At 33.7% G+C, this 12894-nt stretch overlaps 1 protein-coding gene across 1 annotated transcript in view; it reads left to right on the plus strand.

Moving 5' to 3' along the window:
- The window catches only part of St1 (Sulfotransferase 1), a 124958-nt gene that overhangs the window by 55470 nt on the left and 56594 nt on the right, over nt 1-12894 (plus strand). Inside the window, exon 2 of the mRNA XM_075310631.1 lies at nt 8609-8943. Within this exon, the coding sequence (XP_075166746.1) occupies nt 8609-8943 (335 nt within the window). The remainder of the gene's footprint in view (nt 1-8608; nt 8944-12894) is intronic.

Consider the following 12894-nt stretch of genomic DNA (forward strand, 5'->3'; position numbering starts at 1 on the left):
GCCAGTAACGTAATTTAATGATTTTACCTAACCGTAGAAAATTTCTTCATCATTCGTAGAAAGTTCATGCATCCTAGTAAAAATTGATCTTATTGACGGTAAAACTGTCTTAACCCTTCTGCACGTAGTGAGGTCCCGGAGGGCCTTTTTTCATACATAACTTTATCTTTTATATGATTTGCAGCGTAATAGTTTGACTTCTGAAGTATTTTAAGTTGAAAATTTTTAAAACTTATATGATTGAATCATTAGATCGGTTTTTACAGGAAATTGAAGCGACCTATATGGCTTTAAATCTAGGACCAATAAATTTAAAATTAGGATAAAGATCTCATTTATATAAAGGTTCTCACGCACAAACAAATGTCAGTTTAAAAATCCAAACTATAACGGAATTAAAAAATGTTTTCTTAATTCCAAAAAAAAAAAAAAACTTTAAACCAAAGACACTAAATCCTCAAAATAAGTCTTAATCTATATTTGAAGCGTTATTATCTTAAATCCAACGTTTCAATATTTCAGTTAATTTAAGGACAATTTCTTTAAATCAAATGTGTGTCTTTACTTTAAGGAAAATTAGCCTTATTTCAAAGACATAGGACTTTAACGAAGGGACGCAAATTTACAAAATTTGTGTCCTAAATTTAATTTTTGAAGCAAAGATTATAAACTTTATTTTAATTCAAATTTCATTATTTAAAAAAAAAAATTGTCCTTAATATTTTGTAAATTTCGCATCCTAAAATTTAGGTTGCGTAATCTTTAATATCACGTAACTATTTTTTTTCAATGTGGGATGTTAAGAGTTTAATAATGCTCTCGATTTTAATCAAGCTCATGTTTTCAGACACGTCCCTATGTTTGTCCTTTAAAAATATAGTTTGTTCAGAACAACAACCCGACAAAAAACGTCTCCTTTACAGGAACTTCCAAATTATTTTGCTGGGAACATATTGGTGCATGGTACACCCTAAAAAAAAACGCTTCTCTAACATATGTTCCAAACATATTTTGCAGGAAGCACATATATTATTGGATACTGCCGAAACATTAATATGTTTGTTTTATGTGAACATATTATATGTTTGGAAGCATTTTGAGCCCAAAAATATTATATGCTTGGAAGAATTTTCCCAAAGAAGATTGTGCTCATTCCCTCACATAATTTTCAATTCCACGAATTTTTTAGTTCTTGGCACCTTTATCTGTAATACAAATAATGTTCAAGAAATTATTCAATTTTATAATTTTTTTTTAAATTTTACCTTTCGCCTGGACGGAGAATCAAAACGAGGACCATACATTTTGTAAGCCACCACACTATCCACTGGGCTACGTAGCTGTTATAGTCACCAGTAGACAATTATCGTTATAAGTTACATTTATATAGCATAGTTTGCAGCGCCCACGAGCCCATGCAAACATAACATCATTTAACAGAAACATACATTTGTTGGCCACGTGGAGCTGTGGTTATCATGTCTGCCTTGCATGCAAAGGGTCGTGGGTTCAATCCCTGCTCCGACCGAACACCATTTTTTTTAAATTTACATTTATATTTATACTATATTAAATTTTTATAATGAAACTTCGAAATGTGGGTTATTAAAGATTTACAGTCAGAAACAGTGCTTGATATAAACGAAATGGACTTGTCTTTTGGATAAAATAATATTTTTTTCTTGCAAAAATAACAATTTTGTAACAAAAAAGTGTGAAATTTGGTATGAAAGTTTGAAATTTTGGAAGAAATTCAAAAACTAACAAAAGAAGAATGTGGATTCGAGTATAAATATACATAAATAATTTTATAAAATACACATAAATTTATTTAGGCGTGAACAGTTTTTTACTAGCATTTAACACCATTTTAAATGAATTTAAAACTTTTGTACTTTTTACTTTTAAGGCCGGTATTAGGTTGGCATTATCGCTCTAAAATGACCCTATAGAGAGTATATTTAGTGCACTTTCGTTATTGTTATGAAGATCCCTTTGTAACATTTGTATATTTTCCACCTTTTTATACCCTGCGCCACACTGTGGAACAGGGTATTATAAGTTAGTGCATATGTTTGCAACACCCAGAAGGAGACGAGATAGACACATGGTGTCTTTGGCAATAATGCTCAGGGTGGGTCCCTGAGTCGATATAACCATGTCCGTCTGTCTGTGAACACATTTTTGTGATCAAAGTCTACGTCGCAATTTAAGTCCAATCGCCTTCAAATTTGGCACATGTTCCTAATTTGGGTCAGAATAGAACCCTATTGATTTTGGAAGAAGTCGGTTCAGATTTAGATATAGCTCCCGTATATATCTTTCGCCCGATATGCACTAATATGGACCCAGCAGCCAGAGTTTTATACCGATTTGCTTGAAATTTTGTACAAACATAACACGTAGTCGTATAGTCAAGTGTTCAAAATTTGATTGAAATCGGTTTAGATTTAGATATTGCTCCCATATATATCTTTCGCCCGATTTACACTCATATGACCACAGAGGCCAATTTTTAACTCCGATTTAGTTGGTTGCCAAATTTGGTTGAAATCGGTTCAGATTTAGATATAACTCCCATATATATGTTTTTCTGATTTCGACAAAAATGGTCAAAATACCAACATTTTCCTTGTAATATCGCCACTGCTGAGTCGAAAAGTTGTAAAAATGACTCTAATTTTCCTAAACTTCTAATACATATATATCGAGTGATAAATCATAAATAAACTTTTGCGAAGTTTCCTTAAAATTGCTTCAGATTTAAATGTTTCCCATATTTTTTACTAGCATTGTGTTCCACCCTAGTGCATTAGCCGACTTAAATTTTGAGTCTGTAGATTTTGTAGAAGTCTATCAAATTCTGTCCAGATCGAGTGATATTTAAATGTATGTATTTGGGACAAACCTTTATATATTGCCCCCAACACATTTGACGGATGTGACATGGTATCGAAAATTTAGATCTACAAAGTGGTGCAGGGTATAATATAGTCCGCCCCGCCCGACTTTAGACTTTCCTTACTTGTTTTAATTTCCTTTACCTGATTTGACTTACTCCTCGTACGTTCCGATTCTTTTAACGAACTGGAAAAAAATTGTGCCCATAATGCCAAAATGATAAACAAAACACATGTCCATAAAACAGTTTTGGCCTTATCATAAAACTGTTTTCCGAAACAACATACAAGCGGTTTCACAGAAATTACTCTCTTTCGATTCTCTCGCTGTGTCATGTTGATATCTTTCGTCAACCCTCCCGTTTTCCATGTCTATTTCTTTCTCTATACTCTCTCTGTCGCTCTCTGAATAAAATATCACAACATATATATGTTTACTTGAAATTTGTAAATTTATGTATGTTTACATTCACACATATTATTTTTATGTAGCTGATGGCCTTAGCAGCCAATGCTACTTTTCCCTTTTCTTTTTTATCATACATTTACTGTATGATTAAAATAAACAATAAATAAATAAATAAAATAATATTTTTATGAAACATTCATGCCCCAAACTTTATATTTTCTAACATATTAACATATGTGTCCCAAACATTTAGTGGTAGTTTAGGAACATTACATGTTTGCACTTAAATATATTGTGTTTAAAAATTGTGCCCGAAACACATTTTGTTTATATCGGAACATATGAAAAACATATTTTTTGGACGGGAAACATGGAACATTTTTTGACAAAAATGTTGTTTGACCAAATCTTTGTAATTTAAAACAATACGAGTATCAGAGTACCCTACTAAAGGGTGATTTGTTAAGAGCTTGATAACTTTTTTTAAAAAAAAAACGCATAAAATTTGCAAAATCTCATCGGTTCTTTATTTGAAACGTTAGATTGGTCCATGACATTTACTTTTTGAAGATAATTTCATTTAAATGTTGACCGCGGCTGCGTCTTAGGTGGTCCATTCGGAAAGTCCAATTTTGGGCAACTTTTTCGAGCATTTCGGCCGGAATAGCCCGAATTTCTTCGGAAATGTTGTCTTCCAAAGCTGGAATAGTTGCTGGCTTATTTCTGTAGACTTTAGACTTGACGTAGCCCCACAAAAAATAGTCTAAAGGCGTCAAATCGCATGATCTTGGTGGCCAACTTACCGGTCCATTTCTTGAGATGAATTGTTCTCCGAAGTTTTCCCTCAAAATGGCCATAGAATCGCGAGCTGTGTGGCATGTAGCGCCATCTTGTTGAAACCATATGTCAACCAAGTTCAGTTCTTCCATTTTTGGCAACAAAAAGTTTGTTAGCATCGAACGATAGCGATCGCCATTCACCATAACGTTGCGTCCAACAGCATCTTTGAAAAAATACGGTCCAATGATTCCACCAGCGTACAAACCACACCAAACAGTGCATTTTTCGGGATGCATGGGCAGTTCTTGAACGGCTTCTGGTTGCTCTTCACTCCAAATGCGGCAATTTTGCTTATTTACGTAGCCATTCAACCAGAAATGAGCCTCATCGCTGAACAAAATTTGTCGATAAAAAAGCGGATTTTCTGCCAACTTTTCTAGGGCCCATTCACTGAAAATTCGACGTTGTGGCTCGTTAGTAAGTCTATTCATGATGAAATGTCAAAGCATACTGAGCATCTTTCTCTTTGACACCATGTCTGAAATCCCACGTGATCTGTCAAATACTAATGCATGAAAATCCTAACCTCAAAAGAATCACCCTTTATAAGTAGAATTTTTAACTAATTTTAAGTGGTCGCATGAACTGCAAAATAAAAATTATTATGATAATTTCATAATTTTCTGTAAAATTGAACTAACTGGTTGTAAGTGTGATTAACTTGAAGTTCAAAGCTTTTTATAAATTACGAGGTACATTTGTTTCTGTGTACATGACATTATTTTATACTAATGGAATATATTTGTAAGACAACATTGCACGCACAGAAAAAACATGTTTGGACATGGTTGCAGCATCCATTTAATGCTTATATAGGGCATTTGTGAAAATAATTTTCGAGCCGAGAAAAATGTATGCTGGCAATAAGCATTTAAATGGTTCTCAAATGCCGCAACATGTTCTATTATTTAAATGATAGAATTTGAGACCATTACATGGCCGGGAAGATCATGTACCTGACCATTCCATTTTTCGACTTTTTTGCAAGGAAAAAAAGGGTTTTTATAGGTTACGTATAGATATGTCTAGAACCATTACATGGTCATAAAATTCGTGTACATATATTTCAACTTTTTTATAAAAACATTGAGCAAGTACATACGATTTTCATTTTGCGCGTCAGTCGTGTGTTGATTATTGCTTGGAATGGACGCAGGATACGGAATTACTGTGTTTTGTGTTAATTTATTTATTCATACGTGGCACGTGGTTTTATGTGAGCATAAAAAAAAGAGAAGTGTAATTGAAAAAAATGTAGCTGTTTTTTGTTTTGAATTTTCTATATAGCATCATTTATTTTTATTTGCAGTTACATGATGTCTAAATTTGCATGACGTAAATATGGAATGATAAATACAAATAAACAAGGAATTAGTTTATACGACGACGAAAAAAGTTTTTTCATAATGATCAAAACATTTTAGGTTGTGACCATGTTCTTTTAACTGGAGAAAAACATTTTTGATCGTGACAATTGTCTTTTGATTCAAACAAAATTCTTTTTTTTCAATATAATAACATTTTAGATGAGGACAATTTTATTTTTCTTAGAACTATGAGTCAACATGGTTGCAGGTGAAAATGTCGCCGCAAAAATAGCTCTTATCATATTATTTTGCTCTTCGAATATGATTGTGACAATCATGTTTCTTCTCTGCGTGTGAGCATAGGGAGCCACCGTGGTGCAATGGCTAGCATGGAATGTATAGGGAGCCACCGTGGTGCAATGGTTAGCATGCCCGCCTTGCATACACAAGGTCGTGGGTTCGATTCCTGCTTCGACCGAACACCAAAAAGTTTTTCAGCGGTGGATTATCCCACCTCAGTAATGCTGGTGACATTTCTGAGGGTTTGAAAGCTTCTCTAAGTGGTTTCACTGCAATGTGGAACGCCGTTCGGACTCGGCTATAAAAAGGAGGTCCCTTGTCATTGAGCTTAACATGGAATCGGGCAGCACTCAGTGATAAGAGAGAAGTTCACCAATGTGGTATCACAATGGACTGAATAGTCTAAGTGAGCCTGATACATCGGGCTGCCATCTAACCCAACCAACCCATGGAATGTATAAAAAACGTAAAGGCGAAGATTTTTCACCGACATCCTGATAAAAATCATTGCAAACTGTATCACAATGGACTGAATAGTATATGTGAGCCTGAAATTAATCGTGCTGTCCCTTTAACCTAACGTTTTGAGTTTTTTAATTGATTAATTTGAGCTCTCGGTGTTTATTGTATGGAAAAAAAAATATTTGTTATAAAATAAGAGGGGAGGCAATTCATTTAATGCAAAGTCGTCGAATGCAGGAAAATGTTTTTAAAAGAAATCAAAATAAATCGGAATTGTTAATTTTTGGTTTATTTTTTACCTACATTAGTACATAGCATCGCCGGCAATTTGTAGGAATCTGGGGTTTTTCGATATTATCGCTATCGGAAAATAAATATCGATTGTACCTTAAAAATAAAACTATCGATAGTTTTGCAGCTATACACGAATCCGTGCTAAGTGCATTTGTGTCCACTTAGACCATAGTTGGTCCATTGCGGTTCCTCAAACTTCTTGCCATCTTCCTCTTCGTGTCTTTCTCACTCCGGCCGGAATGAGTCCATCCTATGATAATGAGTCCTTCAGATGCGCCAAGGTCCTCCACCCCCATACCTTGATGAAAGCGGGAATACTCCTCAGGCTGCATTCTCGCAAGTCGGTCATAGTCTGAATGAAATAAGAGCCCAGTAACTTATTTCTTGTGAAAGATAGTTCTGGACACTAGAGGTCTGCATCGAATAACTTTTCACTACATGTATGCAATTCGCTGTCGAATATAGTACATACACTCTCTTTCTCTCAGAGCGCAAGTAGTGAAGTGAAGAGAACACTTGCTTGTCAAATATCACCAAGTATTTATCCGAAACAGTATGTGTTCCGAAAAAAGGAACAATAAAAATGTAAGTACTTGAGAAAAAGTACAACATGGATTCACTTCACGTGGTACCACAAGTATTTCTCAGTTATGTGCGAAGCAAAACTTTCCATTATTATTAATCATAGATAAGTATGTATGTCACATATTTGATATATGTACGCATGTCACACACTTACCTTAAAGTTTGCCGTTCTTTATAACAAACCGAAAACGTATATTATGGAGTGTAACTGTTTTTTGTATTTCTGAAACTGCACGTGGTACATGGAGTACTCTATGAAGTTTTGTTCTCGCAACATACTCGGCGTGATCACTCTGAGTACACTTAAATAAGAGAGAAAGAGGAACATGTGTTTGTTGGTAGTGAAGACATCAGAGTAGCAACAAGAAGTTACTGGTGGCTTTTGGTGTTCATCAAAATGTGTACCAAGTGTTTTACGACTCTCTCAAATAGATGTACTCAAGTAGCAAGTACACGTGTACTCTGCATTTACAAATGGAATTGTGCAGACTTCTACTGGACACTGGCACCGAAAGCGAAATGAATCTTCCGTAGCCACGGGGTCCAGATGTCATCATTCGTTAGACCGATTTTTTCCCAGAGTGTTGTGTCCTGTTATGATACCTATTATCGGCCTCACCTCCTCTCTTTGCAATGACATCAGGGTTCCTAATATTATTTTCGTCCCATATTGGTTTCGTTTGTTCACAGCCCACAAAAGAAGCACATCGTCCCTTCCATAAATCCTCATATTTGCTATTGATCTTGTAAATAAACAAAGAAAGCGGAGGAAAAACATCCGAAATTACGTTATCTGTGCCACCTGCGCCTTCCTTAGCCAATACATCTGCCTCTTCCTTCCCAGTTATGCCATAATGTCCAGATACCCACCACAGAGTTACCAAACACCATAAAGTTTTTCAGCGGTGGATTATCCCCTCTCAGTAATGCTGGTGACATTTCTGAGTGTTTTAAAGCTTCTCTAAGAGACTTCACCGCAATGTGGAACACCGTTCGGACTTGGCTATAAAAAGGAGGTCCCTTCTCATAACATAGAATCGGGCATCACTCAGTGACAGGAAAGAAGTTCGTTACTGTGGTATCACAATGAACTGAATAGCTTAAGAGAGCCTGAAATATCGGGCTGCCGCTATACCTAACCTAACTTAACATTGAGCACAAAATTTTTAAAAATACACGCTTTAGAGTTATCTTTTTTATTTTAATATGTTTTTGGCATTTTAATATTGTTTTTAGTATTATTTTAATGTTGATTTAAATACGAAATTTGTTTAGATCTGGTCACACAGATAATAACAATTAAAAAAAATTTAAGTACCCAATGTGTTGAACATGAACTAGACCACAGTAAAACTATACTAAATTAGCTGTTTGATTTTATTCCGCATAGTTTAATTTAAATTAGCTTCGTTAGACGCTAGTACCAGCAATCAGCTATGTAAATCGAAATTTTTTTAAGTTTTACTGCATTCAACTAAAGTGTACGTTATTTAATTGTAATACTGTTTTAGATGCCGCAAAGTACCTACCGAGCAGTAGATATTCCGTTCAATCAAGTTCAAAAACTTGCTATATCGGGAGGATATTCGACTTTTTACCCAGCAGTTGAACCTGCAGTCAAAATATGGGGAGATTACCGGTTGCGATATTGCTCCTTGGCAGACACGTTCAAACCAGTACTGGATCGTGTTTATAATTTTAATGTTCGTGATGATGATGTGTACATAATAACCAGCACAAAATGCGGTACAACATGGGCTCAAGAAATGACATGGCTGATTATGAATGATTTTGATTTTGAACAAGCCAAAAAAATTGATTTGACTATCCGATCACCCTTCCTGGAGTAAGTATTTTCAAAACTATTAGATTTATATAGCAACACAATTGGCACCAAATGTTTGAAAGGATTCTGTTTAGCGGTTCGTATTTTATTGTAATTACTCTGCAAACCGCATTCGTATCGCGTGAGTAAAGGCCTGGTTATGCCTCCAAAAACGAGTCGTAAGCGTAGGCGTGTCAGCTGTTTGTTTTTGATATACGACAGCCCATACAAACGATTACCCAACGTTTGCATAACGTAAGCGTTTTGTAAGATTCAGTAAAAACAAAAATTTACGTGTCGTTGTCGTATCAGCTGATCAAAAAACAAGCGTCATCGATGAAAAATGCGATTAGCGTAAAAATATATTTAATTAAAATTTAGTATTGTGTTCTTTTCGGTTAAAATGGACGATGAGAAATTAATATTTTTCGTGAAATTCATTTTAAATGTAAAAAAAAAACTTTTTTCTTCCAGTTCTTGATAGTTTGTTGGTACGTTTTTTCAAGCTGGATTAGCCATTATGTTACGGCTACGCTACATTTGCATAACCAGGCCTTAAATCGCTATTTGCATTAATGTTTCACCGTATCAGCAAGTACTTGCACTTTTTCTTGATACTTTTTGCTTTGTAAAATTTCTTGATACAACCTTCATCCATGTGATACGGTTTATTTTCTTTATATTTTCTTTACTTGAACAACAAAATATTAATAATAGGCTTGTTTTCCCGGTTTACATGTTTCTTATTTTATTAAAATCAGAAAAAAAGAAGTTGCGAAAAAAACTCGAGTACGTTGAAATAAAAATATTGTCACATACAGGAACATAGAACGTGTCGGAATAATCAGGTACAAACGAGACGATCAGATGATAGGATTATTTCGGCGAAAATCAGGAAACCGTAAATATAAGCAATTAATGCTATGTTCCCACTGACTCGTTTTCCTCATTCGTTTTTCTAAAACATTTCACCGCTCATACCGAGTTGAGATGTTTTAGTTTGACGGTTTCCATTGAAATTCGAAATTTCCATTTCCTTTAAATTCAAATATACTCACCGTTTGTTCAAATAAATACCGCGATCGCAAAGGGGAAACATTTTTTAAGTTATTTTCACGTCCCTATGGTCTCCAAAGGCTTTGTTTATTCATTTTTTCTATGAAAATTATTTTAATATTTTGACATACATATATTTTGAAATGAGTATGTTCAGTCAGAGCATATTCCAAATTAGGGGCGTTTACATTATAAAATTAACGTGTTTTGGAGGAAAACTTGTGTTTTGAACATGATTTTTTGTATGGGGACTCGTTTTGAAATGCTTATAAAGGGAAAACATCATAAACCCCAAAACATGCTTGGTGAGAACACCGTATAAGAGACCATTAGTAGCGGGAACAATATATTGATAGACGAAATAAGTTAACAGCAATAACTTGGAAGGCTGGAATACGATATGTGTTTAATGTCGAACGACATTAAACCATGAATTGTTCCAAAGAAAATTGCAAAGTTTCAAATTATAAAATTATTTCCTTAATTTGTTTTGAATTAGTTAAAATCGTCTTATTTTGATTATTTAACATTCATTTGTTTTCTATTTCAATGTCTATTGTATTTCTTTTCAATATTTTACATATTCAATTTTTTACTAACAAAAGCACGACCCACCCTAATATACAATTCATACTTCCAATAATCCATATGACATTCAAATCAACGACCTCTTCATTTTTGGCACCTTCTTTTTGCATTATCAACTAATCATTTGCCTGCAATCATAGGGTAACGGTATGACCCTTTTGTTGTTGTTGTTTTTCGTTGCATGCTTTGTTTACCACTCCAACGCATAGGAGTGAGAACTAATGCATGCAACAGATCAGTAGTCGTTAAACCATTGCGTCGGTCGCGTACATCAATCGTTAATAGATCAAACAACAAGAAAACAAATAGACATTAACATATTTATATACAAAACGAAATTAACTTACATTTGCAAACCAATGAACTTTTATATTGTGAACAAACGTAAAATAAACTGAAGAGAAATTATAAATAAAACATTTTAAATACAAAACAAACAAACATAAAAGTGTTAATTATTCAAGGCAAAGTGTGGTAAAATCGGACGGACATAATTGACATTTTTAGAGGTCAAAGTCGACCTCAAAACTTATAGTGAAAAATTGAAAGGTCTATACCGACCTACATTACGCCCCCACTAAACATTTGTTCAGCTTCGAACCGAATAGTGTGTTTTTAATAATAAATCGGTTTTATTAAAAACGTTCAGTGACTTGTGAACAGTGACCTACGGAACAGTGACCTATGGATAAAAAAGTGATTAAAGTAATCAAAACTCTTTTTTGTAAAAAATATTTTCAAAACCTAATCGAAAAGTATATTTATTTTAACCAAAAGAATCTAGTGACTTTTGTGGAAAAGTGGACATTTTGAAATTTTATTTTTTATTCGTGTCAAAACGCAAAACTACACTGTTAGCAAAATATGTTTTTCATATGTTCCGATATAAACAAAATGTGTTTCGGGCACAATTTTTAAACACAATACATTTAAGTACAAACATGTAATGTTCCTAAACTAACACAAAATGTTTGGGACACATATGTTAATATGTTAGAATATATTATGTTTGGGGCATGAATATTTCATAAAAATAATATGTGTGAATGTAAACATATATAAATTTACAAATTTCGAGTAAACATATATATGTTGGGATACTTTATTCAGAGAGCGACAGAGAGAGAGAGAGAGTTAGTATAGAGAAAGAAATAGAGATGGAAACCGGGAGGGTTGAATAAAGAGATATCAACATAACACAGCGAGATAATGAAATGAGAGCAATTTCTGTGAAACCGCTTGTATGTTGTTTCGGTAAACTGTTTCATGATAAGGCCAAAAATTTAATATGCTTAAGTCTAAATATTATTTAATTTGAATATTAGAATGAATATTCGGAACCAAGAGAATAGACATTTGAAAAAAAAACAGCATATTTGTATTACAGAAAAAGATGCGAAGAACTCAAAAATTTCGTGGAAGTGAAAATTATGTGAGGGAATGAGCACAATCTTCTTTGGGGAATTCTCCCAAGCATATACTATTTTTGGACTCAAAATGCTTCCAAACATATAATATGCTCACATAAAACGAACATATTAATGTTTCGGCAGTATCCAATAATATATTTTCTTCCTGCAAAATATGTTTGGAACATATGTTAGAGAAGCGATTTTTTTTGAGGGTGTACATAAGTGACATTTGTAGAGAAAAATATTTAAATTCAATTTTAATTTTCATATCTGTAAAACTTTCAAAATCAAGCAAATATTTTTACCAATCAACTTGTGGCAATTTTTGGACATTTTTTGTTTAGCTAAAACAAAAAGTGACCTAATTTACATTGTAATTATTTCAAAATTTCCAAAAAGAAAACAACATTACCTTAATAAGTCTTGAGCGATTATGACTTTTAATAAAATTTTGGAAAATATTAAAAACTTTTTGTGCGTGAAAAATCAAAAAACGGTAATTCAAATTTTCTTGAAAATTGACTTAATTTTGACTGAGTGACATATAAAAGTGAAAAACAAAAATCAAACTCTTTTAAAGTCAAATTAGTGTATCCAGTGACAAAAAAAGAAGTTTGTTTTTCAAAAAGTGAAGCAAAACTGTATTCCTAACGGTAAATCATCTTCAAGGCCAACATCGGCAAAATATATTCTGTGCAAAATTTTGGACATTTTTACAAAAACAATATCGTGCAAAAATACTGGGACACCAAGTCATCGTACAACAACGATCAGTGACGTCATCTGCAACATCAATGCAGTAGGAGTAACAAAAATTCACGCAAGTAGAAAAAGGGGACAAGCAGTAAGTACACAAGCAATAGTACTAAAAAACATCCCGAGACATTTCTGTAAGCTGAATTTAAGTGACATTCTT

Source organism: Haematobia irritans, chromosome 5, assembly GCF_050003625.1.
Source record: "Haematobia irritans isolate KBUSLIRL chromosome 5, ASM5000362v1, whole genome shotgun sequence".
Classification (NCBI taxonomy): Eukaryota; Metazoa; Arthropoda; class Insecta; order Diptera; family Muscidae; genus Haematobia; species Haematobia irritans.